The sequence below is a fragment of the Leptomonas pyrrhocoris genome, assembly GCF_001293395.1.
Source record: "Leptomonas pyrrhocoris isolate H10 chromosome Unknown, whole genome shotgun sequence".
NCBI lineage: Eukaryota > Euglenozoa > Kinetoplastea > Trypanosomatida > Trypanosomatidae > Leptomonas > Leptomonas pyrrhocoris.
This window is the reverse complement of record NW_015438361.1, coordinates 518,320-542,497: the sequence shown is the minus strand read 5'-3', so window position 1 is coordinate 542,497 and position 24,178 is coordinate 518,320. Positions and strand designations below refer to the sequence as shown.

Below are 24,178 nucleotides of genomic sequence, written 5' to 3'. Positions count from 1 at the left end.
GGCGACGCCCAGACATCCCTCTTTCTCCCCTCCTCGCTTGACTCATATATGTGCGAGGTTTGGCGCACATTGTTGTGTCTTATCCCGCGTGTGTTAGAAGGAAGCTGCAGAAACGAAGCAAGCTTTCCGCTTCCATTTGTTGGCTTTTGTAGTTGCTGGGATATATGATGCAACCTTTTTTTTTTTAGAGAGAGACTTCTCTCTCGTGTCTTGTCGTGTTCTCACATGGATCGGCTGACATCTTGAAGTGTGAAAAGAACCGTGCAGTTATTAAAAGAAGAGGGAAAGGTAGTGTTGCTGGCGAAGGGAAGGTCGGCCGCCTCCCGTCCACTTTAATGGATTTCGTGTGCCTTTCTTTTTCGTTTTTTTTCTGGCAAATGAAACGGTGCTTCGAAAGCAATGTTGCTGTGTCTACCGCTCTTCTCTTCGCGTCGTGGCGCTCACTCGCTCAGCCACCTTACCCCCCCCCCCCCCCACTCCCCCCAAAGGTGGCTGTACTCACAGGATTGTCCGATGAAGATGAACACAGCTTCCCGTGCTCATTTCCCATTCGTCTTCTTCTTGCACGTGCGCAGATGTTGTGTTACAACACGCTTCTTTTTTCTCGTTCTCATTTCCCTCCGCTTCCCCCCTCTCTATCGCTTTGTCTTTCCTTTTTTTCCTCTTTTCTCTTTGCAACGTGCGCCCTTCGCAAACGTCTTTCACCTGGCTACGTCAACCGCCGCGATCCTAACTGTGGGAAAACCCAAGCAGAGCGGAGTCACCCACCTGTTGTTTTTTTCCGCTTTTGGTACCAAGCGCACTCCCATCTTCGTAGGTAGTAACTGTCACACCCAATACGTGTGAGTGCCCTGGTAAGTGTTAATCATCACCATCTTTGCTGCTGTTTTCTTTGCTTTTTTCTAAGTCAGCTGTTTTAAGGCGAATTGCAGTGCTGAGAAGAGCGTACTACACATCTTTTTGTTTCTTATTACTTCCCCACCTGCTTTTCTCTTCACAGAATTATTCGCTCTTTATCTTCTCTCTCTCTATATATTATTAACAACAGCCGCGGAGGAAGTGTGCTGAGTTCATGTTTCTGTGTTTGCCTTTTTCCTCACCCACCGTGTTTGTTTTCTGCGGCTTTCGCTCATGCGCCGCTTTCATCGAGCGTCGTTGCACAGCTCTTTTCCTGCTCCTTCAGGTACACTTCGGAATTGCACCTGCAGTGTCCCCTTCATAGCCAGTCGACGGCTGTTCGGCGCACACGATAGAGCCGCGCTGTGTTGTCTGCAGCACCGTACAGGCTACTCCTACACCGGGGGCGGCGCAGCAGCAGAAGTTCGGTCCACGTCAGACAAAAGATGTCTGTGCCTCGGTGGTGTTCGCCGCTTGCACACAGGTGATTTCTCTGAGTCGCGTGCCGCCCCAGTTTACCAGAGTCAAAAAATCGTGAACGCTCACCGCAGTGACGGCGCGGTGTCTTCTTTCGCAGCCTCCTCACCTGACCTTCGTGATTCGAGGAACGCAAGTACCACTTCAACGGTAAGCGGAGACCCTCCACGGCCTACGAGACCCCACCGCACGGCCCGTCACGTCACTCTTCGTAGAGGAAGTGCAGACTCTCCATACCGTGCATTTCCTATGCCTCCCAAGTCGGCGACGAGCAGGGTCCCGAGCGGAGCCTCACCAGACGGAGATGCCGAGTCAACACCACCACTGAAAATGGTCTTCTCTTGTAGAGATAAGTTTGAGGCAGTAAATGAAAACGACGGATATGATGGTAATGCTCAGCCAGGTGGCGGAAAGGGACGCGATCATCGTGGTGTGCAGTCAATTCACGGCGTAGCCGCGCAGCGCTTCATACGTGTCAACAACAGTGACCCACCGCCTATTCGGGCAGGACAGAATTTGCAGCAGCAGCAGCGACAAAAGACCAAAAAACAAGCTCCTCCAAATACGATTTCTGTCCCGCGGACACGCAACAGCATCAACGTACCCGGCGGAGACCTCTCCAACGTGTGCGCGGTCTCGGCATTGACGGTGGACATCAATGCGGAGGGTCGGGTGCTGGTCATGTTGAAGAGCGACCAGCGGCGTGCCAACCCTGACTGCGTTCTTCGCGTCCCTGAAGCGGAGCTGTTCAACGTGCCGCACTCCACTCTCAAGCGGTGTGTCCTGCCATTGCGCATTCCAGGAGTCTCGCAGGACGTACTTGCCATTGGACAATCCACCAAGGCAAAGATCGCCCGTGCCCTGTGCTTCATGCACGCTGAAAACCTGCTCGACTTCTTTGCGAGTGTCGACACCACAGAGGAGCCCAGCGTAGAACCAACTCCTCCTCCATCGTCCACGTCGTGGCCGCCTCCGTTGGAGGAGAAGAAAGTGACCGGCGTGGCGGCCGCACCGAAGGAGCGCGACTTCCACTCCTGGGACGCCTACGTGGACGCGAGCGAGAGGTACGTGCACGACACCGCCGACAAGGCGCGGGCGGACGTGCTGGCGCGGGGGCAAATCCCTCTCAGCGGTCACCCGATCGCCGATCGTGCGGCGGTGCTGATGCGGCGCCATCGGCAGCAATTCTGCCACCCACAGGTGCTGGGCGAACTCAACGAGAGCATGAGCGATGGGTCGCGGCTGATCCGTACGGCGCACCTCGCGTCGAAGGTGTTCGTGGCGACGCTGAAGCTGGACCCGACGACGGGGCTGACGGCGACAGGCGTAGCGAAGAGCAGCAAAGACGCGAGGCGCGAGTGCGCCGGGCACGCGCTGTGCATCCTGCAGCTTCTCCAGCAGGAGGCGGAAGGCCTTCCACAGGGGTCGCCTCTTGCGGTACCGGCTGCCGGCGGCGCAAGGGGTGCGTTGCCAAAAAGAAGTAACAAAGGCAAGAAGGAGGAGGTCGGCGAGGATGCCACCCTGCCCGGTGCCACGCTCGACGCCGTTCTTCAGCATCTGCGGCCCTCACACGGGAAGCTGTTGCGCTTCTTCAACTTACTGTTTGACAACAACGAGTTGTCTCCCACAACAACCTTTACACGGGAGACGACCACCAATGGCACTGTTTTGTATCACTGTCAGCTAACGCTGGGAGACATCACGTGCTCAGGGAAGGGGGTGAATCGTTTTGAGGCACAGAGGAGCGCCATGGATGGCGGCGTCACGGAACTGCTGCTCTACGACACGCGGCTGCAGACCCTCCAGTCCTTCATAGACACCTACCCCGCCATCACCCCGGAGCTCATCCCATCCGCCGCGTTGCCGCGTGCCCTTGTCGAGCGACTGCGACAGCAGCTGCAGCCTGTTGCGCAGCGCCAGCTTGCTGCGAAAGAAACGAAGCGCACTGGAGCTCGTGCACCCGACGAGGTGGAGATGGAAGAGGACGACAGCAGAAATTTCATTCGAGAAGAGCAGGCGCTGGTGCGGATCAGTGAGCGGGCCTTTGCCACCGACCCCTTTTACAACGCCCAAATGCTGGACGCCCTCCTCTCCCTTCGTCAACACCCAACCTACCTTGTAAAGTTCCACCCCCGCCGGTCAACCTTGGCGATGGCGCAGGTGCGGCAACAAGTCCTCGATGCCGTACAGCATCACCGCGTCACGGTGGTCTGCGGCACGACCGGGTGCGGTAAAACAACGCAGGTGCCGCAGTACCTTCTGGACCACGAAATTGAGCAGGGCCGCGGGGGCAGCTGCAACATCCTTGTCACCCAGCCTCGCCGCCTCAGCAGCTTCAGCGTGGCAGAACGCATTGCCCATGAGCGACTGAGTGTCGTCGGCAAGGACGTCGGGTACGCCGTGCGGCTCGACGCGCGACCGGGGAGGCACATCACCATCTGCACCACCGGCGTGCTGCTACAGATTTTCTCCACGCACCCCGAACTGGAGCACGTCTCGCACCTCATCATCGACGAGGTACACGAGCGTGACATCAACTGTGACGTTGTTTTGGCCCTTGTGAAGGGACTTCTTACACGCAATCCGCGTCTTCGTGTGGTGCTGATGAGCGCAACGATGCAGTCGGAAATGTTTGCGAAGTACTTTGGCGAGGACACTCCCGTGATCCAGGTCGAAGGCGCCGTGTATCCGGTGTCGGTGCGTTACTTGGAGGACATCGCTGTGGAGGCGGCGTCGGTACGCTTCTACTCGCCTAACTTCGACATTGTTCCTCTGGCGCAAGATCCAGAAAAGGGAGAGCAGGCAAACCAGCACATTACTTCACCGCGGGCACTAATGCGCAAGCCGCCAAAGACAGACTACAACCTCATCGCATACCTTGTCCACCGAGCTGTGCAGGTGGACCTCCAAAATCAAACGACCGGCAAGTCTATTCTCGTATTCCTCCCCGGCTGGAAGGAAATGGTGTCGGCCAAGGCGGCCATCGAGCACTACGGCGGACCGTACGCGATCACCTCCTTTAACATGCGCTTTCATCTCATTCTTCTGCATTCCACGGTGGACAGCGCGAAGCAGCGGGAGTGCTTCGTACCGGCGCCGGCGGGGATGGTGAAAGTCGTCCTCGCCACGAACATCGCCGAGAGCGGCATCACAATTGACGACGCCGCGGTGGTGATCGACACCGGCCTCATCAAGACGACGACGTGGGCGGGGCGTCCTTCGCCAAACACATCTCTGTTTGTGCCGCTAAATTCGAATCCAAATCCGACCAGCACAGATAGCCCCGGCGCGTTGAAGGGAGCGACCACCCCCTCGCCTGTCTTTTCCACCCAGCTGACGCTCGGGTACGCCAGTCAGGCAAATGGGACGCAGCGTAAAGGACGCGCCGGACGCACGCAGCATGGCGTGTGCTACCGCCTCTATACCAAAAGTTTATGGGATGCGTTACCGGCGTTTCCGGAGGCCGACATTCATCGTGTTCCGCTGACACAGATCCTACTAAAGCTGCTTTCGCTGGGCTACGCACACCCAAGGGAGACGCTGCAAACTTTCCTGGAGCCGCCGTCACCGACCAACGTGGAGGTGTCCATGCGGCTGCTGCGCGATATCGGGGCTGTCGATGAAGCGGATCAACTTACACCATTGGGCGAGTATTTGGCTAAGCTGCCGTGCGATCCGCGCATTGGCAAGATGATCATCGTGGGTGCCGTGCTGCGGTGCCTCGACTCGGTGTTGACGGTGGCTGCCTGCGCCGATGTCTCGCCGTACGTGACGAGTCGCGAGCAGGCGGCGGCGGCGCGCAAGAAGCGGTACCTTTTCGCGCGCAGCTCACAGAGTGACCACATCAGCTTTCTGAACGCGTTCAATGCGTACTGCGCCAATGGCGAGAGGGACGACTTTGCCCGCTTCAATCTCCTGCAACTGGGCAACATCCGCATCATTTCGAAGTACAAGGCGCAATACCGCGACATCTTGCTGCACGCTGGTCTCATTTCAGAGCAAGATGTGTTGTACGGCGCAGGGGGTGCGCACACCGCTGTGCTGGGGGGCGTTGGAGGCACCGATGTCGACCTGGAAGAGGATGACGATGATGATGTCCTGTTAGATAGTGGCGATGTGACCGCAGCAGAGGAAACGGGCGCAACGATGCCGGCGCGCAATCCAATCAATCCAGGGGCCGCATCAACGACCGCTGCGGAGCCCACGCGGTGCTACACGGGTGAACTCTGTGTCGACACAAGCCAGCAGTCGTGCAACAGCTGCGACGTGGCACTCGTGAAGGCGTGCGTGTGTGCGGCGCTGTTCCCCAACGTGGCGGTGCTCCGCCCGCCTCCCCTCAACGCCGGATCGTCGCTGCGGCGGAAAAGACAGGCGGAAAAAGTGGAGCTGCGCACGAAGCACTTCACGAGCATCAAACCCTCGAAGGAAAGTGCGTGCCGGCGCGTCGGTGGACCGCGGGAGCAGGCCAAACCGAACTGCACCGAGTTGCTTTCGGAGCTCAGCAAGGATGCAGGCGGCGGAGCAGGAGGCGGATCGCCGTCGTCGTCTCCACCGTCCGCAACGGCCCCCGCCATGTTTTACGTGTTCCAGGACGTCTTCAGCGTGCGGGAGTCGCGTCAGGAGTTTCTTACGACGCTGTCCTCCGTCAGTCTGTGGGCGCTGCTGCTCTTTGGAGCATCGGAGTCGACGGTGCAGTACTATTCCGATCTGTCGCTCTGCATCATTGACGGCTGGATTGCGGTGCACATTGACAACGCGACGTACCGCATTGTCACGGAGCTGCGGCAAGCCCTGTACACGTGCCTGCGCGACAAGTATCACCACCCGAGGGATGAACAGAACAACACCGCCTTGCGCAGCGTGACGGAGATGTGTCAGGCGGTGTTGAAGGCACCAGTGCTGGAGCTTTCCGCCACCGCAACGGAGGATGAAACAGAACAGTCAAGCGACGAGACGTCAGCTGCCACGCGGGCGTCGCGGCTTGTGGATACCGGTTCAATTGTGGATCCGCTTGCGCTTGTGCGACACAACTCTCGCGGCGCTGACACAGCGAGCGCAAACGGGTTCGCGATTCTGGGCGTGGACGATGGCGCTGACGCGTCTGACGATTCTGGTCTAGAGGAGGAAGAGGAGGAAGGCGTAGTCTTCTAGAAGTGAACGGAGGAGGTAATACGTCCGGTTCACACTTGTTATTGATGTTTTTGAAGGCAACGGTGGAATAACTCGCGACCTTTGGTTTGACAGAGAGCAGGGAGTTATCCATTCTTTTCTTAACGGCGATGATTCCAGTCTTGTTTTTGCTTTGTGTTTTTTTTCCTCTGCCGCCCAGAAGCTCAGCGAGGACCCTTTGCTCTAGATTTGCGGCTTCTCGTTAGTTCTTGTTCTTACTTCCCGCTAATGCGTAAATAACAGTACTTGGCACGGCGAACGACGAAGCTATTGCGACAATGCGCGATGGACAGGACAAAAAAAAAGAAGAGGCGAGATGTGCCCAGCTGCGGGTGGCCGCTCCCTCAAAGGGGCGGAAAGCGCTCCACCATGGTGGAAGAAACGATACGATAGGCAGCACGCAAGGCCGTGTAAATGGAGGCGGCGGCGTCTTACCCTTTTGGGGCTGTCTTTTCTTCTCCTGTGCGTATATATATGTTTGCACTCGTACCGGCGCCTTTCCTGCATCTCGTTCTTTCCCGCTTTATTGGCCCCTGTTTGGTTTTTTTTTTGTGTGTACACTACTCTGTCCAGCAATTTGAAAGGATAAAGAAACTGTACTGGCGTACAATGCAGTCGCCGCAGAAGCTGACCGATCGAAGCGCAGGTCAAGCCGCAGTGCTGAGTTCGGCCGCAGCGTCTCCTTATGTCTCGCTCTCCACGCAGTGTGATCTCCTCTACCATATTGGCAGTCAACCGCACAGCCATGCGTTTCTCTCCGAGCAAAGCGTATACACCCGTGGCGCGGAGCAGCTGCGGTTTCACACGCCGTCCCCGTTGCAGCAACCAACAGTACAGATTCCGGCACACAACTTTCCTGACGAGTCGTCCGTCATGATCAACGCGGACGGCGGTCAGGACGCGGCACCGCACCTGTCTACGGTTGCCCCTCCTTTCCCACCCTTTCCCTCGATTCGCTGGTTTGAGGAAGCCGGAAAAGCAGAAGAGGAACGGCAACAGCTGCAGCTGCTGCAACGGAGTCAGGCGTCGTTATCGTTGTGGCCCGTGTCCTCCACAGCACCTTCTTCCTCGTCGGTACAGACTCGGTTTTCAAGACAACTGGTGCCGAGTGGCACCGGCTTGGCAACGTCCACGTTTCAGTCCGATTACCCGGTGAACAAGTCCTCTGCAAAGCACCGCCACAGCGGCGAAAGCGTAGCGGACGGCCCGGTCGTGCAGGAGCCGCGCGCTGCGGTTGACGCAACTGTGCGAGAAGGCAAAACCACCACTCCACCTCTACCCCAGGCTTCAAAGCCGTCGTTGATATCCTTCTTTCCCTCCGCTGTGGTGATGCGGGCGGTGGCGCAGATGGTGCTCACGATGCAGGCCGCCCGGCAGCAATCCGCCGCCCAATTTGCGCTGGCGCACTACCGAGGGGAGCCGCTGCCTGCGTGGGTGCGCGCAGTGCATCGAAATCCATCCTTGCTCACAAGAGTCGAGAGTGCGGTTTTACGAGATGCGCTGGTCTTTTCTGTTCTGCCGCAGGTGGTGGCAGATAGACTTGCCGGTTCGAAGCACCCGTCGCCACTGCAGGAAGCTCAGGTGCTTGACTTCCCTCTTGCGGAGGAGGCGGCGGTGCTCTACAACGTTACACCACACTGCAGCTGCGCCCCCGGCGATGGCGACGCAACTGCGGGAAAAAAACACAGGCGGGCTGAGCCTTGCGCAGAGACAGCTGGACCTGTAGGGGCGGCAGCAGCGGTACAAGCGATACTGCCAGGTGCAATGTGCTGCACTCGATTATCTGGTCCGTCTTCAACCTCTTCATCGTTTCCGCTGAGGTATTCTGCGATGACCGAGGAAGCATTTCACACCTTACACGAGTCTACTCGCGGCACGGCGCACCAGGCTGCGGAAGTGGTGCGGAGCGCTGCGGACACTACAGTGTACGATGACGAGAGCGAGTGGCTGACACGCGGGGTGCTTCGTCGTCTCTTCACCTTTCCTGCGACTCTATCCACAAACTTGGGTGCGCCTGGTGGAGATGCGAATGCAGCTGCGACGTTGCCGGCGTCGTCGAAGGATGCCACGACGGAGGAGAGTCGCCGAGGCGCGCACAGGGCGTTCTTGAAAACGAATGCGTTTCTTTTTCTCTCCTTCCTCGTCCATCACTGCTGGTGCTTGACTGTACACGAAACGGTAGTCAAAGCGCTCACTGCGAAACTCGCAGCATCGAGTTCGGCACCCGAAGCTGCCCACAGCGTTTCCTCCGTGGCGATCTGTGTTACCTGCTTACCACACCTTACTGAAGTGCGCCGCTCACCGCAGCATGAGTGGAGGTCAGAGCTGACCTACCGCCTCCTCTCACTACAGGACACCGGAGACAACAGCGCTACACAAGCCTTCTCAACGTTCACAAGAGAGGCACCATCGGTGAGTACGGTGGTGTGGCAGCTTACGGTGACGGTGGTAAATCGAAGCGCTGCCTTGCGTTGGCACCGTGGTGGACACCTCTCCGGCAATGTGCACGCTGCTGATGTAGCTGCTGCGAGAGAGACGCTCACGGGTGCGTTTGCTGGCCGATTGCACGATGGTGTTGAAGGTGCCGGCACGCTGGAGGACTTGAGGACGCAACTATGATCTTGCGTGTGTGTGTATGTGTATGTGCCACTTTGTTGTGCCCCGACTCCCATCGAGAGGAGAAGGAATGCAGACGAGAAGACGTGTGGCAGCTTTACTAGTCCGGAAAGGCGAAAATCATGGAAGTAAAAAAAGAGAAGAAGAACGGCTGGAGCATTACAAAAAGACATTACGGGCAGTGACACTGACTCTCTTGTAGAAAACGTGGGCTTCTTGCACACAGGGTGAGATTTTACTACGTTGTACCGCACGGCGGCGTACTAACAAGTATCTCCCCTCCTGTTTTACTCGTCGGTGGAGAACGCGTTCACTGAGGTAAGTGCACTCCACTTCGGTACTGAAACAGACTCGCTACTTTCTCTCCCCCTCTTTCCCTTTTTCCCTTTTTTTTTCTTGCCGCTTTCACGAGATCTTTCTTGTTGGTATTACTGCTGTAGCTCTCTTGAATTGCACACTCTAGCATCCACACTTCTGCTCTCAGACACACACACGCGAAAGGAAGAAGAAGGGATGCGATCGCGTGCTTCTCGTTATTCTGGCGTGACGGCGGCACTTCTTTTGGTAGTCAGTTTTGCCGTTCTTCCCTTCTCACCGAACCGCATTCTCGGCTTTGGCGGCGTTCTGCTAGCCGAGGCTGCCGCAAAGACCCGGACCTGTGCAGAGCTGTCCGACCTCTTCAACTACGGCGTCAACAAGTTCCTCTTTGACAGCGGAGGCGAATCCTACTTCACGGACGGCCAGTATTTCTGCGCGGACACGGCTCCTGCGCAGTACCGCTGCAACTGCGACCTCTCCACGACGTGCAAAAGGAGTCTCGATCCGTGGGGGCGTAACATCGGTGTGTGCGGCTGCTGTCCAGGCTGGATGATTGCCTGCTTGACTCTGATATGCCTTGTTTTTGGCATCTGCATCGTCGGCATCCTTTATGGCATGCTGTTTCAGGGCTGTTGGTGGTGTGACGGGTACGAGAAGCCGACTGGCTCGCTGATGCCACGACGGGGGCCTGCCGTGACCTGCCCGTCCACGCGACCGCTGCCAGATAACTTGTTCCGTGGTTACGTGTCCACTGATTTCACGAACGCAGCCCCCTCGCCCGCAGAGGAGAACGCGGTGCTGTCACCAGCCGGAGGCAGCATAGGACGCACAGCGGAGGGTGGGGAAAGCAGTTTAAGCGCCTTTAGCGAAGCAGCGATGACTTCCCAATGAAGGGGTTTTCGCTACTGGGAGCGCCCTTCGCGGTAAAGTAGGAGAAGAGCCTTACTGGTTGCGCTTCCCTACGATAGAGTCAGCGATTACACCCCCGTAAGCGTCGGGCATCGGAGTGGTGGCTGAGAAGCTGCAAAGGCTAACCGCAAAAGTCGAAAAAAGAAAAACAGTGACACCTGTGGCTGTCTTCTCCTTTCTTCTCCCTGATTGTTTGTTGTGTCTCCGGAGAATAGCCTTCTCTTTTTTCAAACAATCGGATATATATATACGTATGTATAATCTCTCCAATGTATCAAGCTGCTGCGTTTTGTTTCCCTGTTGTGTTCAGCGCTTTACAGAACCCGTTTACGTCGTGCGTATTGTTTATCGGGGCTCTAATGAATGGCTGCGATGTGAACGTTTTCGGCTCTTTATTATTATTATATATATATGTCCACATCATTCACCGTTATTTGCCTGTCGTGTTGTTGTTGCCGTGCGTGCTTTCGTGGTACTTCCCGAAAGCTCTCTTTCCGTCTTTTCAGTGGTGCTACATATATTGTTTGGACTTTCTGCTCCCCCTTTGCAACATCTTTCCTTTCTCTTTTCGGAATGAGAGTGAGTGAAGGATCAACACCGGAAGGTGAAAATTATGAAGCATTTCCACTAGACGAAACGGGGCAAATTGCACTTCCACCGCTGCTGCTCTGCATCTTTGAAAGTGGATGTTTTTCTCCACCTCTTTTTTTTTTTGCGTGCGGCGATCGAGAACTTCAAGGAGGAAAGTTGGTGGCAACGGAGCAACGGCGATGGCTGTTTCTTCTGATGGTGACGAATACACAGTTGTTCGCTTTCCCGGAAGCTGCTCTTGTATACATATCCGTATGTCGCACACACACACACACACGTGTGCATCGCTTCTCCGCTCGTGAGCAGTGTAACGTGCTTCACCTGATTATCTCGTTTATACTTTCCTTTCCTACTCGTTTCCTTCTCCGTTGCTCTTGCCCCGCGATGAACTGTGTTTGTTTCGCATGGGAATTCAAGTACATCTAACCTTTATTATTATTCCGAACTGTGGAAAAGCACCTCCTCCTTACCATGTCCTTTCCCACGCCTACCAATTCGATCCTCAACCGGGACGAGAGCGATGTCGCGCGGATGTCGCAGGTAATCTACGAGAATGAGTCCCTCAAAATCCAGATCGAGACGCTGCAGGAGAAGTTGCAGAGCACCGGCTTGCTCAAGCTGGAGAATCTGCGCCACGAAAACGAGAACCTGCGCAGTGAGGGGGCAAAGCTTCAGGTGCAGCTGGACGAGAAGACGGCGCAGCTGGAGCGCTACACGTCCTCCGACGACCGCTTCTCGAACATTGACGAATCGCTGCACGAGCTGCTGACGCAGATTCGAACCCAGCGGACGGAGTTAGCAGGAATGAAGGATCTGACGCGGGAGAAAGACGCACGCATTGCGGAGCTCACGGGGCTGCTGAATCACTCGGAGACGGAGTTGAAAGAAGCGCGCACGCAGCTGACGGCGGCCTCTGCGGACACCGCCCAGCAGAACACACAAGCGGCTGAAGCGAACGCGCTGCGGGAACAGGTGGCGCAGCTCAGCACAGAAGTGGAGACGCTTCGGCGCGCCTCAGAAGAAGAGGCGGCGGGCCTGCAGAAAGACTTGACGGCGGCGCAGTCGGAGTTGCTGGCACTGAAAGCAGACGCAGCCACCAAGTCAGCGGTGAAGGGCCAGCGCATGACCTCGCAGGAGCAGGACATGGCGGCGTGTCGGGAGCGGGAGGCGAGCTCGCAACGGCAGGTTGTCGAGCTGCAGGCCAGAATGGAGATGCTGCGGACGGAGTGCTCCCAGTTGAGGGAGACTCAGGCGGACCTTCAGCGCAGGCTGCAGCAGCAGCAGCAGCAAGCAGTCGCCTCCTCCGCTGTGGCCAACGCCTGCAAACTTGTGGATTTGTACTGCCCCGAGGTGAAGGCACACGTGGAGAAGGCCGTGCAGAACGCAACAGAGGGCATTCAGCGGCGTCTGCGCGAGCAGGTAGAGCAGAACACGTCTTTGCTCTCTCGGATGGCGCTCATCCAGCAAGAAAGCGAGGACATGATGAAGTCGAAGGGCATGTCCAACCACGAGGTCACAGTTATGAAGGAACGCGTCGACATACGCACCCGCCGCAACGAAGCCCGCCATAGCATGCAGCGTCGAGTGGCGGAGCTGCTCTCCGGCTCGGAGGTGAACAAGAAGGACATCGAGTTGTTGCTCCAAGAAATGCTAGACTATCAAGAGGAGCAGGATCAGGAGAACCGCACGATGCTGTTAGTGAAGGACATGGAGGCCGAGGAGCGGGAGCGCGCGCTGCGCCGGGAGCTGAAGCGCATCAAGGACGAAAACGCGTCTCTGATGAAGCAGTTGCAGCAGCTGGCGATGGAGGGCTTCCACCGCGATCGCAGCAACAGCCAATCCGGTACGATGCCTTCTCCCCGAGAGGCGGGGGCTCCTCCAGCTGCTCTGCCGACACACAACTACGGCGCAGTGCCGGTCACCATGCCTGCCCCTCCTGCGGCTACCTCGCAGCGCAACCCGCCCTCGGAGCAGACCAATACGGTATCCGAGCCGGCGTACTCGCATGCCACGGACAGGCAGACCGCCGTAGGGGCCAATCCCCCACTCCCCGGGCCCAACGCGGCCCCCCCCTCCCTCCAGCAAACACCACCGCCACAACGACGACCCCCTCACCACTTCGGCGGTGATCTCTGGTCCAACACACCTTCGCGGTCAACGGAACTGCATGCCCAGCCACTGTACACGCAGCTTCCAGGAGGACATATCGATCCGCAGCAGCACCAGCCACAACCACAACACGCTTTTAGCGGGTGTGCAACTGGTGCTGGTGCAAGCCCAGATCCGAATCGAAACGTGATGGTACACTGCCCTGCGTGTACGTACAAGCAGCGCTACGGCAACCACAAGTGCGAGATCTGCGAGGCGGTGTTGAAGCTGAACTAGAAAGATGTGGATGGAACCTCACCTCTCTTATACGCGATGTTGCTTACCTTGCTGCTTCGTTGGAGAAATAAGTGTTTTTTGGCGTTTGATGTGATCTGCCTTTTCGTCTCTTTCCTTGTTTTCTTCATCATAGTTCTAGTCTGCTTTGCGCACACCCACACGTTGCTGTGAACCGCGTAGTTTGTGAAGTCATCGTCAACAAAGTGGTACTCCGAGCTTTTCTTTTTGCGTTGTTTCCCTTACCAGGCGCTAGAATGGCTGCTGTTGCTCCGCTGCAGGGCACGACTCGTCAGGCAAACAGCAGCAACAACAAAATGGGAACGGTAGTTTTGACTGCGTGCTGTCTGCAACTCCTTCCGAGCGTCTTCTTCTTTCGTTGCGAAAGAAGATTGACAGGACGGGTCAAGCCATCGACGAGTTTTTTGCGGTTACTCTTTGTTGGTATCTCGCTTTATTACTATTTTTCTTTCGTTTCCCTTTCCCTTTTGCGTCGGCATTCGTTCTTGCTTTTCTTTCGAGTACTTTCATGTTTGCGTCTTCTTTTTTTGCTGTTGTTGTTGTCATCCGTTCCGAAAAGGAGAGAAAAAAACAGAGGAAAGAAAAAGGAGGTGGGAGAAAGTGTCAGCAGTGCTTGTACGACGCACTCCACGTACGCAATCGCCGCCCTCTTGAGGGGAGTTGGGGGTGGTAAGAATATGGGTGTGTGTTTGGTAAGTGGAGAAATGTTGTTGAGGGTTCTCTGCGATCCACCTTCCCCCCCCCCCCTGCCCTGGTCTGCACGGGCTTGCTCGCAGAGTGGTGAACCGATCAATTGTCTCTCTGGAAACGCCGTGGAAGTCTTTGTCACTGATGCACAATGCAGTATGTTGGTCAGCAAGAGAGCGAAACGCTTCTTCTTCTATTATTTTTTTCTCCCTCCACGCTACTTCGGCCATCGTGCGTACTTCCTCTCCTTCTCTCCCTTTGTGAAATCTTCTTCTCGCTAGTGCATCTAGAGCTCTACCTGCGGTGTGTTGCGACCACTTCTTCGAGTTTACTTGTGCTCTCTCCCTCTTTCAAGCTAAAGAAAACCCAAGCTGTTGTAAGTTCAACTGTTTTTCTTCCCCCACTTCTTTTTTCATCATCATCATGGAAATCGCTGACCGCCCGCTGTCTGAGATCATCAAGGAGCAGAAGATCGACAAGGAGCTCCACCGTCGTCGCCGTGGCAACCGCACCGAGGGCAGCGGCGCCAAGAACAGCGGCGAGAAGAGCAACAGCCGCAGCAAAACCGGCGGCAGCAACACCGGCGGCAGCAACGGCAGGAACGGACGCAACCGCAGCGGCGGCGACGGCGGCTCTCGCCGTGGTGGTGAGAGCAACCGCAACCCCAACAACAATGGTGGCCGCGTCGAGGGTGGCCGCCGTCGCTTCCGCACGGATGGCGGACGCCGTCGCGGCGGCAGCGCAGTGGACGGAGGCAACCGCCGCCGCCTCGTAGGCCGCGATGGCTCCCGTCCTCCCACCCGCGGAGGCGCCCGCAACCGTGACGACCGCCGTGACGATCGCCGTGATGACCGCGGCCGTCGCGGTGCCAAGTCGGGCCCGCGCCGCGGCCGCATCTCCGATGCGGAGCGCAACGACCGGCAGCGCAGCCGTGGACGCCGCTCCGCCCTGTCGCGCTCGCGCTTTGATCGCGACAACTAAACTGCCTTTCTATCTCTTCCTTGGAGTTTGCTTTTTTTCTCAAGTTGCGGGGAAAGCATTTTTGGGAAATCTAGAAATGAGGTACGACGCATGAGCTCTTTTTCTTTTTCCGTCATTCTGTGGTCATGGAAAGAGGTCATAGACAATTGAAGGAGGCGTGTGTGGTGACTGTTTTTTCTTTGTGTTTTTCTGCGAAGTCGTGAATGCTTCGTTGGGCAATCTCCTCCCTCTCCTCTTTCTGCAACGAGACGATCATGCGTGGGGTGGAAAACAAAAACACGTCGCGCTCGCTGCGAGTTGGCTGGCTCTCAGTTAACTGGAAGGCCTTTCTTCCCTGTCTTCTTTTTTGGTAGACAGTCTTTTCTGTTGTAGTAGTCGGGAAGAGCTCTTCGTCTCTGTTTCCGTTTTCCGTTTTTATAACCACGATGTGCGCGTCTTGAGCAGCCTGGCAACTCGAGTACATAATAACATTCAAGATGCAAGAAAAGCTTAGAAAGAAAGAAGTTTTTTTTTTCTTTTGAGCTACTCTGTTTTGAATCGCAACAGAATGAAAGAGACGATAATATGCCTGCCGATAGGGCTGCGGTGCAGGGCATCTCCTGTGCAGTGACAGGGAGATGGCTTCAGCACCAGACGACTGTCAGGAGTGCATTTTTCTTTCTTGGCTGAAGGTCCAGCAGAATCTTTTGCCTTCTTCCTTTGTCTTCTGTTTCTCTCTAGGTGTCTGCTTTGCTTGGCCGCAACGGATGCTTCTCAACGGTGGTCGTGCGCCACGGACCAGTCGAAGCTTCAACTCGAGCGCTTCACGTGTCCAATTAGCGGCAGCGCGGAGAAAGGGCAGCTCAGTTACGTTGCCATCCGTGTTGCTACGCTTGTTTTGTGGGGCACTAACTTCACTCATGTTTTCTTGTTTTCTCCTCTTTCTACGTGGCTCCCTTGCTTCACACTTTTCTACTACTACCACTATTATTATTATCATTTGCCGTGGTTGTTGTCTGTAGAGGTTAGTAACAGGTAAGGCAGCAAACGCATCCGTCCGTTTGTGCGCACGTTACAACTTCGTTCCCTAGCCTGAAAAGGATTCTTTCTTCGGTAATCATTGTTGCTGTTCACGTATGACACGCTGATCAAGCCGGTCTCCGTTCCCTCTCACTTGATCTTTCATATTGTTTGAGAAGTCTTCTCCTTTTTCTATTAACTCAAGGCTCTTCCTCTTCCTCTGCGTTAAGCCTCTGGTATCGTTTTTTTTTTCCTCTTAGAGACGGAAGGAACCCTAGTCAACCATGCGTCGAACCATCATTCGACGGCTGCTGAACGTCTCGGGTGAGAGTCCTGACTTTCGCGCGAAGCCCGGTATTCGCAACTTGCTGCTCGACGTGCAGCAGAGCCCGTACAAGGAGCAGTTTAAGGACTACTGGTCGACCCCGGTGCCATTTTCAGATCGCGAGTACGGCGAGAAGCCGAAGCTCGGCGAGCCGATCCCGACACGGCGGGCGGCGACAGTCATCCTGGTCGGTCACAACCGCCACATCGACCCGGCGAAGGTCGAGACCGGCGAAGACAACGACTACAAGGTGCTGATGATGTTCCGCGAGGGCAAAGGCCAGTTTCTGAAGGACCAGTTTCTCCTGCCGTCATCGCCCATGTCGCTCGAGGACGTCTCGGAGGACTGGGTGAAGGTGCTGCGCCGTCGGGGGTTAACAACGCATTGGCCCGACCAGCACCACCGCCTCACCGCGATGCGTGCGCTCTTTACGCAGTTCAACCTGTTGCTGATTCCGAAAGAAGGCGGCGGAATAGCGGAGGTGGAGGGCCCGCCCGGCCCGCGGCGGTGGCACATGATCTGCTACTCACAGCCCAAGGCGATGCGCCACTTGGTGGATGTGCTGGAGCTGCCGATGGAGTCGTCGCTGAGCCAGCTCATCCCGTTCCGCAACATCGTCACCCCGACGACGGAGACGTTTCGCTTCGAGAACACGAGCTTCCTCCTCCCGCTGCACAAGATCCCTGAAGTGCAGTACACCATCTCTGTCACAGGGGAACGGCTGGTGTGGGTGTCGCCAATGGAGGCGATGGCGCGGTTCAACGCAGGCGTGATGAACATGCCGACGCCAAACGTAATCGCGCTGTCGGAGCTGCACAACGAATGCCCGACCTACGCGGATGTGCTGAAGAAGACGAACCGCGACGCGGTGCGCACGGTGCGGCCGGAGCTGTACCACCATGGCCAGGCGAAGGTCTCCACGGTGCTCCTCCCCGGTGACATGCAGCACCCCGAGACGACGGAAGAGGACCGCTCCTCCAAGTACGTACGCCGCTTCTCGTACGAGAAGGACTTCCCTTACGGGGTGCGCGCGGTGTTCGATGAGCGGCCTGCCACGCCGGAGGAGCAGGCCACGGTACTGGAGGCGGAGAAACCCGCGTTGCTGGAGGAGGCGAACGAGATGGACATGGTGTACAACTCGGTGCCCTATCCGCAAACGAGGCGCGTGGTGCAGGAGGGCAAGACGGCCTACCCGGTTCCCGATTACAAGTTCCAGGAGGGGCGAGAGAACGACGAAGGCTTGATTCCGCTGCGCCGGGACCATATGGGACACAAAGTACCAAATGTCTTCTCACAGATGAAGTGAGGTACTCACAGACGTGCGAGGTTTTTTTCTTTTCGGATGCCTTTGCTCGTGATGGACAACGCGTGACAAGCACAACGACATCAGCGACAAAGATACGTACGCTGCAATACGGCACTGCAGTAAGTTGGTACTGCTGTCGATTCGTATTTTCCTCCCCCCTTTTTCTCTCTTCGTAACGGAGAGAGGGCAGCCAGGCAGCGGCGCAGAGTCGGGTTTCGAGTTGTCGGGGGTTTTGCAGCTACATCCGAGCCAGCGTAATGTGGGACGCATGCGTGTGTATGTGCGCGCATTGAAGTGTTTGTCTCTCGGCGGCCGCGCCGCTTCTTACATTCTTTATGTTGTCCGTTGATGCCAACGATGGAACGCAACAGTAGAAAAAATATTGTGAAGGGTTCTGTAGCGTGTCCGCACCTGCGTTAGCAAATAGAGAACATCGCCTGCCAGAGAGACCGAGGTCAAAAAGACTCTTAATGCGCCGTTGCACAACAGTGGGTTATCGCCTGTGGCAGCGATGAACGTTTGTGCGGAGGGAAATAAAAAGATTTGTCATGGTTGAGGCACATGCGCTGTCACCTTTCTGCTACCAATGCAGTCTCTTAACGTCGTTCTCACTCTTGTTTTTCATTATTAATATAGTAATAAATATGGTTCTTCTGTTGCTTTTGAAAGGACATCCGGTACAACGAATCAAGGACACGTAGGCTAATGCACCGAGGCACTATCGTCTGCCTTGCCAGGATGTTTCCTTTTCTCACCGAGCAGCAGCCTGGCGGCTTTCTTATCCGCGTGCACGCCAAGCCCGGCGCGCGGGTCTCTGCCTTCGCTGCTCCCCTCGCACTTCACCACACCGAGGTCGACTTGCGCATCGCAGCACCGCCGGTGGAGGGTCAGGCGAACGCCGAGCTGGTTCGATTTTTCGAGGAGGTCGTCGAACAAGGACTGCGCGAGCTGCAGAGGGACTCGACAGGTTTCGTGGAAGGTACGTCGTACGCACAGGTGGTGGCTGCCGAGTCCGCCGCCGCAGAGACGCAACTCTGCACGAGCGATTCAGTCGAGAGGGGTGACAAGAAATCACAGCGAAAAGGAAAGGGGAGGGACGCTATTTCTAGTGCCTCCAACGGCCAAAAAATCAAATCTAGTGGGGGTAAGGCATCCGCTCCGGCAGTGCATCCACCAGGCGAGGTTTTTCCTGCACGCGTTGATGTGACCCTGGTGCGTGGCGGAACGTCACGAGAGAAAACGGTGCTCGCGTTGTTTCCCGGCACGCGGGCGCAGCTCCTTGCCATTCTGGAGAAAGCGTCGCATGCATGATGTGGGTTAGCTTCTCTGGTTCTCCCTGTTTTGAATGTGAATTTGGTTGGGTTCAACGAAACGATGGAGGCGAGGCCTCTAACGTCTTATTGCCCCGGCGTTGCTCGCATTCTTGTTGGATTTTCTGTTTTTTTTTTTCGTGTGTGTGTGTGTGTGTGTGTGACTGGAGAACAAAAGACGTCAACATGTCGCGTTTCCCGTTCTCGGAGTGTCTGCTCGTTGCCTTCGTAATTACTATTATTTTGAGTTATATACTTCGATGGCGACCACACTGAATTATGAACGTTATGGTTGCTAACGCTGAAAGAAACGGATGTGCTGTAGAATGGACCTACCACGTTACTCCCTCTTTTGCGAGCCTTGCGAATTCTCCCTCTTCAGTGTATATATATATATGGTTTTTATGGGTTTCCCAATCTTTCGTGATTGCGGATGTCTTCGACTTTTACGCCTATAGCGTCTTGTCTAAAAGAAAAAATACAATCAGCTGCTTCTTCACATCTGATGCTCTTCATCGACATCTTTCCTCCTCTATTCCTCTTCTCTCTTTCTTCATCCTTTTTTGATTACCGCTTTTCTACAGAAACTGTGTACCGCGTACCTGAAGTCGATTACGCGTTTCTTTTATTATTATTATTTTACAGCTTCCATTATACTGGCCGTCGAACGGCGACGGACTAATCGACTGACCGTTGATTGGTAGAGTTGCCGCCTCGTGCGTTACCTGTGCTGCTGTCGAAACGTCTTCTTCTGCTTTTGTTCTTGATTGCTGCTACATTTATTTCCTCCTCTCTTTTTCTTACAAAAAAAAAGAAACGGATTACCTTCCATTTGTTTATCTCCTCTTGCTGATTTTATAAGTACACAGTCGGGGGGATTCTCTTGCTATTTTTGGTTTAGTGGCGTTATCTTGCCACTCTGCAGAGCGTATGCTGCGTCAACTGTCTTCCCGCTTCCTCTGTTCTTTTCCCAAACCAAACCGTGGTCCAGATTGACCGTTTGCGTAGCGCAAGATGAACTACCAGGTATTCAGTTATATGCCGAGCACGTCCGCGGCCGCAGCTGATCCGCAGCCGCGTCCGATCCGTGTCACGCCGTCCGCCCTGTCGCCGCTGCTCTACGCCATTCTGTACTCTATCGAGTTCCAATCCCCGGTTGGGCCTCGACCCCCAACCCTTCGCGACCCCTCTGCCGGCCGCAGCCCCGGCCGTGTCAGTGGTGGCGGTGGCGGCCGCGGTGGTGCAGCTGCCCCTTCCGCCACGGCGCTGCTCACCTCCGCGGTGTCTGTCATGTCGAGCTTCTGGGGACGCACAGCCACCAACGCAGCGACCACAGGCACCACACCATCCCAGCAGCAGCAACAAGGATCGTTGTCTGCCTTCTGCGGAGTAGGCGAGTCCGTCCTCGCCGGCTCTGGTGCTAACCAAACGGCTTCCCTGTCTCCTCCTCGAACGTTGACTGTGGTGGAGGAGGCGGAGCTGGCGGCACTGCAGCGCCAACATGAGCAGCCCTTCGTTGTCCCCGTCACCCAAGTCTTGCAGAAACTCGGTGGCGTGCACATCACCGTACGCGAGACACACAACCCCACTATCACCACGGCGTACGCGCGCGCGATGGAGGAAGTCGAGATGCTCGTCGCGGAACATCAGCAGCGGCTGGAGCGGATGTCGCTGCACTCCGCCTCTTTTTCTAGTCATCCCGGGGCGGCGGTATCGAGCGCTTCGCCGAGTGCGTCGGCACTCATGCACAACAGCGACGCCGTCAACGATAGCGCATCCGCGAAGGAGGAAAACACGATGGAGTGCTACGCGTGTACATCACCATCTGCAGCTGCGGGGGGTAACAGCGGAAGGGTGCAGCCGCTAGTATCACCCGCCTCACCAACATCTTCCTCGCGGTTCATTATGCGCGTCGGCAGTCCCACGTCGAACTTGACGGCTGCCGCCGCCGCCGGTGCTGCAGCGGTGGCCACCGGAAGTCGTGGCAGCGACAGTCATATCAACAACAACACGAACAGCTCTAACAGCAGTGGGGGTCGCGTCGACGAACTTGTGCCCAGTCTCGATGAGGTCGGCTTGGTGCTCTCGGTGCGACTGTCGTCGAAGGAGGTAACGCGGTGGCGCATTACGCATGAGCGGCCGCTGGTGGAGTGGCGCTTCCCGATTATTCGCACTTCCAATGAGCGGATGATGATGCGGCCTCGCTCGCAAAGCCCCACCTTCACCTCTGCTGCGGCGTCGAGCGCAGGGGCTGGTTTTGCGTCGCGGGACTCGAGAGAACTGGGCGTGGATGGCGGCAGCGCAGCGCACGACTTCATCATGGTGAACGACGCAGCGCAGATGCATCAGGTATTAGAGTTTATTCTGAAGACGAGTTATCAGACATCCAGCATGGAGACGTTTACGGACTTCACCTCAGGCGAGCTTGTCTTTGATGCGCACGTGCATGAGAAGCGGCGCTTTTTGTAATTGCAGAACACCATGTAAAAAGGAGAAGTAGGAGCACTGCGTTGCCAACCGACCGAGGTAGTGCGATGCAGACCATTCGTCAAGTGCATAAGTTTTTTTTTCCTTTGAGTTATTTGTTTCTTACCTCCTTTGTTTCTTGTTAAAAGAATGTATATGAAACGACGTTGCTGCTTTGCGTTTTCGGCAAATTTGCTTTGGTGCTTCTTCAGTTTTTTTTCCCCTCTCGAGTATAAAATGTTTTCGCTTTGACCATCTTCTACTTCTTTATTCCGCTTCTCCGCACTTGTCTTCTTCATCGCTTTCGGAGTCAGACTTGTTTCTTCTGTACTGCGCTCGGCAGCAACAACGCCAAAAAGGAGAAGTATACTCAGCAGAGCTCGGCGTGGAGGCGATGCAAGACCGTGTTTTGATACGTTGATGCCCGCGAAAAATAGAAACGTCGTTGCGGCTCATAACCCAGTGACTTGTTGGGACGAGTGTTTAGGGTGCTGGTGATGTGCCTTTTGCTCTGGAGAAGTGATGCATGAAAAGCGAGTCCTTGTGCAACGCAATGCTTCCTTACGTGTGTCGAAGCGACGTGAAATTCCTCCTTTTCCCGAACGTCAGCTGCGAAAGCTGCGAAGATGAAATGCTTGTTTTTGTGTTGTGGCAGTGGCAGTAGCAGTCGTCTGTTGAGCTCTCTTTTTTTTTTTTCGTAGCGTCGCTCATCGGTCTTTCTCTCCAGCTTCCTCTTTTCCCTTCTCTTTTTCTCTTTGTTGTGTGTGGTTCTTCCGCAGCTGACGACGACTCCTTTGAATTGCTGCGGAGACGCTGCAGGATTGACGGATTCCAGGACCGTTGGCATGTTTTCGTCGCCTTCTGAGCGAGGAACACACACGCCCACACCTATAAGAGTGGAAATCGCTGCTACACGATGGACGAGGGAGATTGGGGAGCGCTGGAAAAGGCATGGGCCGCTAAGTTTAAACCCGTTCCGCGCCAAACACCGCTGCCAGTACTCATAGCGGAGGCTGATAAGGCCGTCGCAGATGTCATCGCGTCTCTCACGAAAGAATACGTAGGCGTCGTTGGCACCACCGCATCACATTCGGCCAATTCAAATCCTCTTGGTGCGTTCAACGACGCAGCATCTTCGGCGTCGGCGCTGTCGTCCTCCCTTGCACGTCAATCCGCTCCCGAAACTGGAACGCACGGTGCTGAAGAGGATGCGTCGCAGACGTCGATGATCGATCGGAGTGGCGACGACGGCGTAGCCGACTGGCCAAAGCTCTACGGCTCTCTCTGTCTCATTCAAGCGCCGATGGTGCGCTGCAGCCGTCCAGCCTTTCGGCAAGTCTGCCGACGCTGGGGCACACGCATCAGCTACACGCATATGCTCATCGCCGAGAGCTTCGTCAAGTCGTCGCACGCGCGCCACGCGGAGTTCGCGTTGTACGACGGCGAAGACCGCCTTGTTGTGCAGCTCGCCGCCAAGAGCGGTCCCGTGGCGGCACAGGCGGCAGGCATTGTGCGGCCCTTCTGTGATGCCGTCGATTTGAACTGCGGGTGTCCGCAACGGTGGGCCATGAAGGAGGGCATTGGAGCGGCGTTGCTGGAGAAGCCGGAATTGGTGGCGGACATGGTACGCGCCATCCGCAACGCCACCCCGGAAGGCAACGGCGACACTCCGGCGCTGCCGTGTGTGGTGAAGATTCGCGTCCAGGAGGATCTTCGCCGCAGCGTCGACTTCGCGCGACAGTGCGAGGCGGCTGGGGCGGCGTGGGTGACGGTGCACGGGCGCACCCCACACTGCCACCCAAGTGCGGCGGTGCAGTTCGACGCTGTCCGGCACATTCGCGAGTCGTTGTCGATTCCCGTGGTGTTGAACGGAGGGGTGACGGACGTGAGTAGTGCGTTGGAGGCGGCGCTGCGTACGGGCTGTGGGGGCATCATGTCCGCCAATGGGCTGCTTGACAACCCCGCTGCGTTTTATCGCGCCCCCTCTGCCGCTGCGATGGAGCAGGAGGTGACGTTTGGGGCATCCTGTGTGCGGTGGGAGGAACCAACGGAGAGGGAGCAAGAACGGTGCACCTCGATGACGGAGAACGCTTCTTCCCCATTTACTCCCATTCGGCCGGTGTCGTTCATCTGGGCACCCCGTCACGCAGTACTCAGTGGAGGTGTCGCCCCTCCTCCTCCTCCCTCGCCGACGGTGTTCCGTTACACCGTCCCCGCCATGTGGGAGGCAGTGATAACGCCGCGCGAAGTCATCTCCGACTTTGTGCGTTGTGCGATTCGGACGGACTTGGCGGTGCCCACCACCGTGCAGCACGTCCTCCGCATGGCTCGCGTGTACGTCTCCCCTGCGGAGCGGAACCACCTGGCGTTGCTGCGGTCGAACCTGTCTGTGCTGAGCTGTTTGCAGGAGATCGGCGTCTACGTGAAGGAGGGTCACATTGGTTGTGAATGACGCCGCGGGTTTTTTTTTCTCTGGCTTCCGCATTGGATAAGTACACGCGAAGGAGGGTGAGTTGAAAAATAAGGTCATTTGTAGTCACACTGTAAAAAGCAAAAAAAAAGCGTCTTATTGAATCAGTATGCCGCTTCTACGCCACCTGCCGTTATTCGCGCGAAGAAGCCTGTGCAGAGGTGCGTGTGTGATCGGAGAAACAACACCAATAATAATAATAATAATGTCTTGCTTCCTGTACTCTCTCGTTCTCTCTCGGTATTCATCACTCT

General features: G+C 56.1%; 9 protein-coding genes across 12 annotated transcripts; all 9 read left to right on the top strand.

Annotated features, from left to right (window-relative positions):
• Positions 1–749: 749 nt before the first annotated feature.
• On the top strand, positions 750–6,525 carry ABB37_03307 (ATP-dependent RNA helicase-like protein; the record flags this gene model as incomplete). Of its 2 annotated transcripts, none has more annotated exons than XM_015800613.1 (1): positions 750–6,525. In XM_015800613.1, exon 1 carries the CDS (start codon positions 1,705–1,707, stop codon positions 6,523–6,525), a length of 4,821 nt encoding a protein of 1,606 aa, XP_015660620.1. In that variant the 5' UTR covers positions 750–1,704. The 2 variants fall into 2 exon arrangements, with proteins under 2 accessions (XP_015660620.1, XP_015660619.1); XM_015800612.1 differs by having other exon boundaries at positions 753–6,525.
• Positions 6,526–7,115: 590 nt separating this feature from the next.
• Positions 7,116–9,162, top strand: ABB37_03306 (hypothetical protein; the record flags this gene model as incomplete). Its single annotated transcript, XM_015800611.1, has 1 exon — positions 7,116–9,162. The coding sequence occupies exon 1, from the start codon at positions 7,153–7,155 to the stop codon at positions 9,160–9,162; it is 2,010 nt and encodes a 669-aa protein (XP_015660618.1). The 5' UTR covers positions 7,116–7,152.
• A 408-nt stretch (positions 9,163–9,570) lies between these two features.
• ABB37_03305 (putative mitochondrial hypothetical protein) lies at positions 9,571–10,368 on the top strand (the record flags this gene model as incomplete). Of its 2 annotated transcripts, none has more annotated exons than XM_015800610.1 (1): positions 9,571–10,368. In XM_015800610.1, exon 1 carries the CDS (start codon positions 9,673–9,675, stop codon positions 10,366–10,368), a length of 696 nt encoding a protein of 231 aa, XP_015660617.1. In that variant the 5' UTR covers positions 9,571–9,672. The 2 variants fall into 2 exon arrangements, with proteins under 2 accessions (XP_015660617.1, XP_015660616.1); XM_015800609.1 differs by having other exon boundaries at positions 9,599–10,368.
• A 1,025-nt stretch (positions 10,369–11,393) lies between these two features.
• ABB37_03304 (hypothetical protein) lies at positions 11,394–13,362 on the top strand (the record flags this gene model as incomplete). Its single annotated transcript, XM_015800608.1, has 1 exon — positions 11,394–13,362. The coding sequence occupies exon 1, from the start codon at positions 11,449–11,451 to the stop codon at positions 13,360–13,362; it is 1,914 nt and encodes a 637-aa protein (XP_015660615.1). The 5' UTR covers positions 11,394–11,448.
• Positions 13,363–14,347: 985 nt separating this feature from the next.
• Positions 14,348–15,048, top strand: ABB37_03303 (unspecified product; the record flags this gene model as incomplete). Of its 2 annotated transcripts, none has more annotated exons than XM_015800607.1 (1): positions 14,348–15,048. In XM_015800607.1, exon 1 carries the CDS (start codon positions 14,491–14,493, stop codon positions 15,046–15,048), a length of 558 nt encoding a protein of 185 aa, XP_015660614.1. In that variant the 5' UTR covers positions 14,348–14,490. The 2 variants fall into 2 exon arrangements, with proteins under 2 accessions (XP_015660614.1, XP_015660613.1); XM_015800606.1 differs by having other exon boundaries at positions 14,357–15,048.
• A 1,000-nt stretch (positions 15,049–16,048) lies between these two features.
• Positions 16,049–17,678, top strand: ABB37_03302 (putative mitochondrial hypothetical protein; the record flags this gene model as incomplete). Its single annotated transcript, XM_015800605.1, has 1 exon — positions 16,049–17,678. The coding sequence occupies exon 1, from the start codon at positions 16,332–16,334 to the stop codon at positions 17,676–17,678; it is 1,347 nt and encodes a 448-aa protein (XP_015660612.1). The 5' UTR covers positions 16,049–16,331.
• A 738-nt stretch (positions 17,679–18,416) lies between these two features.
• ABB37_03301 (hypothetical protein) lies at positions 18,417–18,989 on the top strand (the record flags this gene model as incomplete). Its single annotated transcript, XM_015800604.1, has 1 exon — positions 18,417–18,989. One exon carries the CDS (start codon positions 18,417–18,419, stop codon positions 18,987–18,989), a length of 573 nt encoding a protein of 190 aa, XP_015660611.1.
• Positions 18,990–19,571: 582 nt separating this feature from the next.
• Positions 19,572–21,457, top strand: ABB37_03300 (hypothetical protein; the record flags this gene model as incomplete). The annotated part of the gene is made up of 1 exon (XM_015800603.1): positions 19,572–21,457. Exon 1 carries the CDS (start codon positions 20,003–20,005, stop codon positions 21,455–21,457), a length of 1,455 nt encoding a protein of 484 aa, XP_015660610.1. The 5' UTR covers positions 19,572–20,002.
• A 775-nt stretch (positions 21,458–22,232) lies between these two features.
• ABB37_03299 (hypothetical protein) lies at positions 22,233–23,906 on the top strand (the record flags this gene model as incomplete). Its single annotated transcript, XM_015800602.1, has 1 exon — positions 22,233–23,906. Exon 1 carries the CDS (start codon positions 22,371–22,373, stop codon positions 23,904–23,906), a length of 1,536 nt encoding a protein of 511 aa, XP_015660609.1. The 5' UTR covers positions 22,233–22,370.
• Between the last annotated feature and the right edge of the window lie 272 nt (positions 23,907–24,178).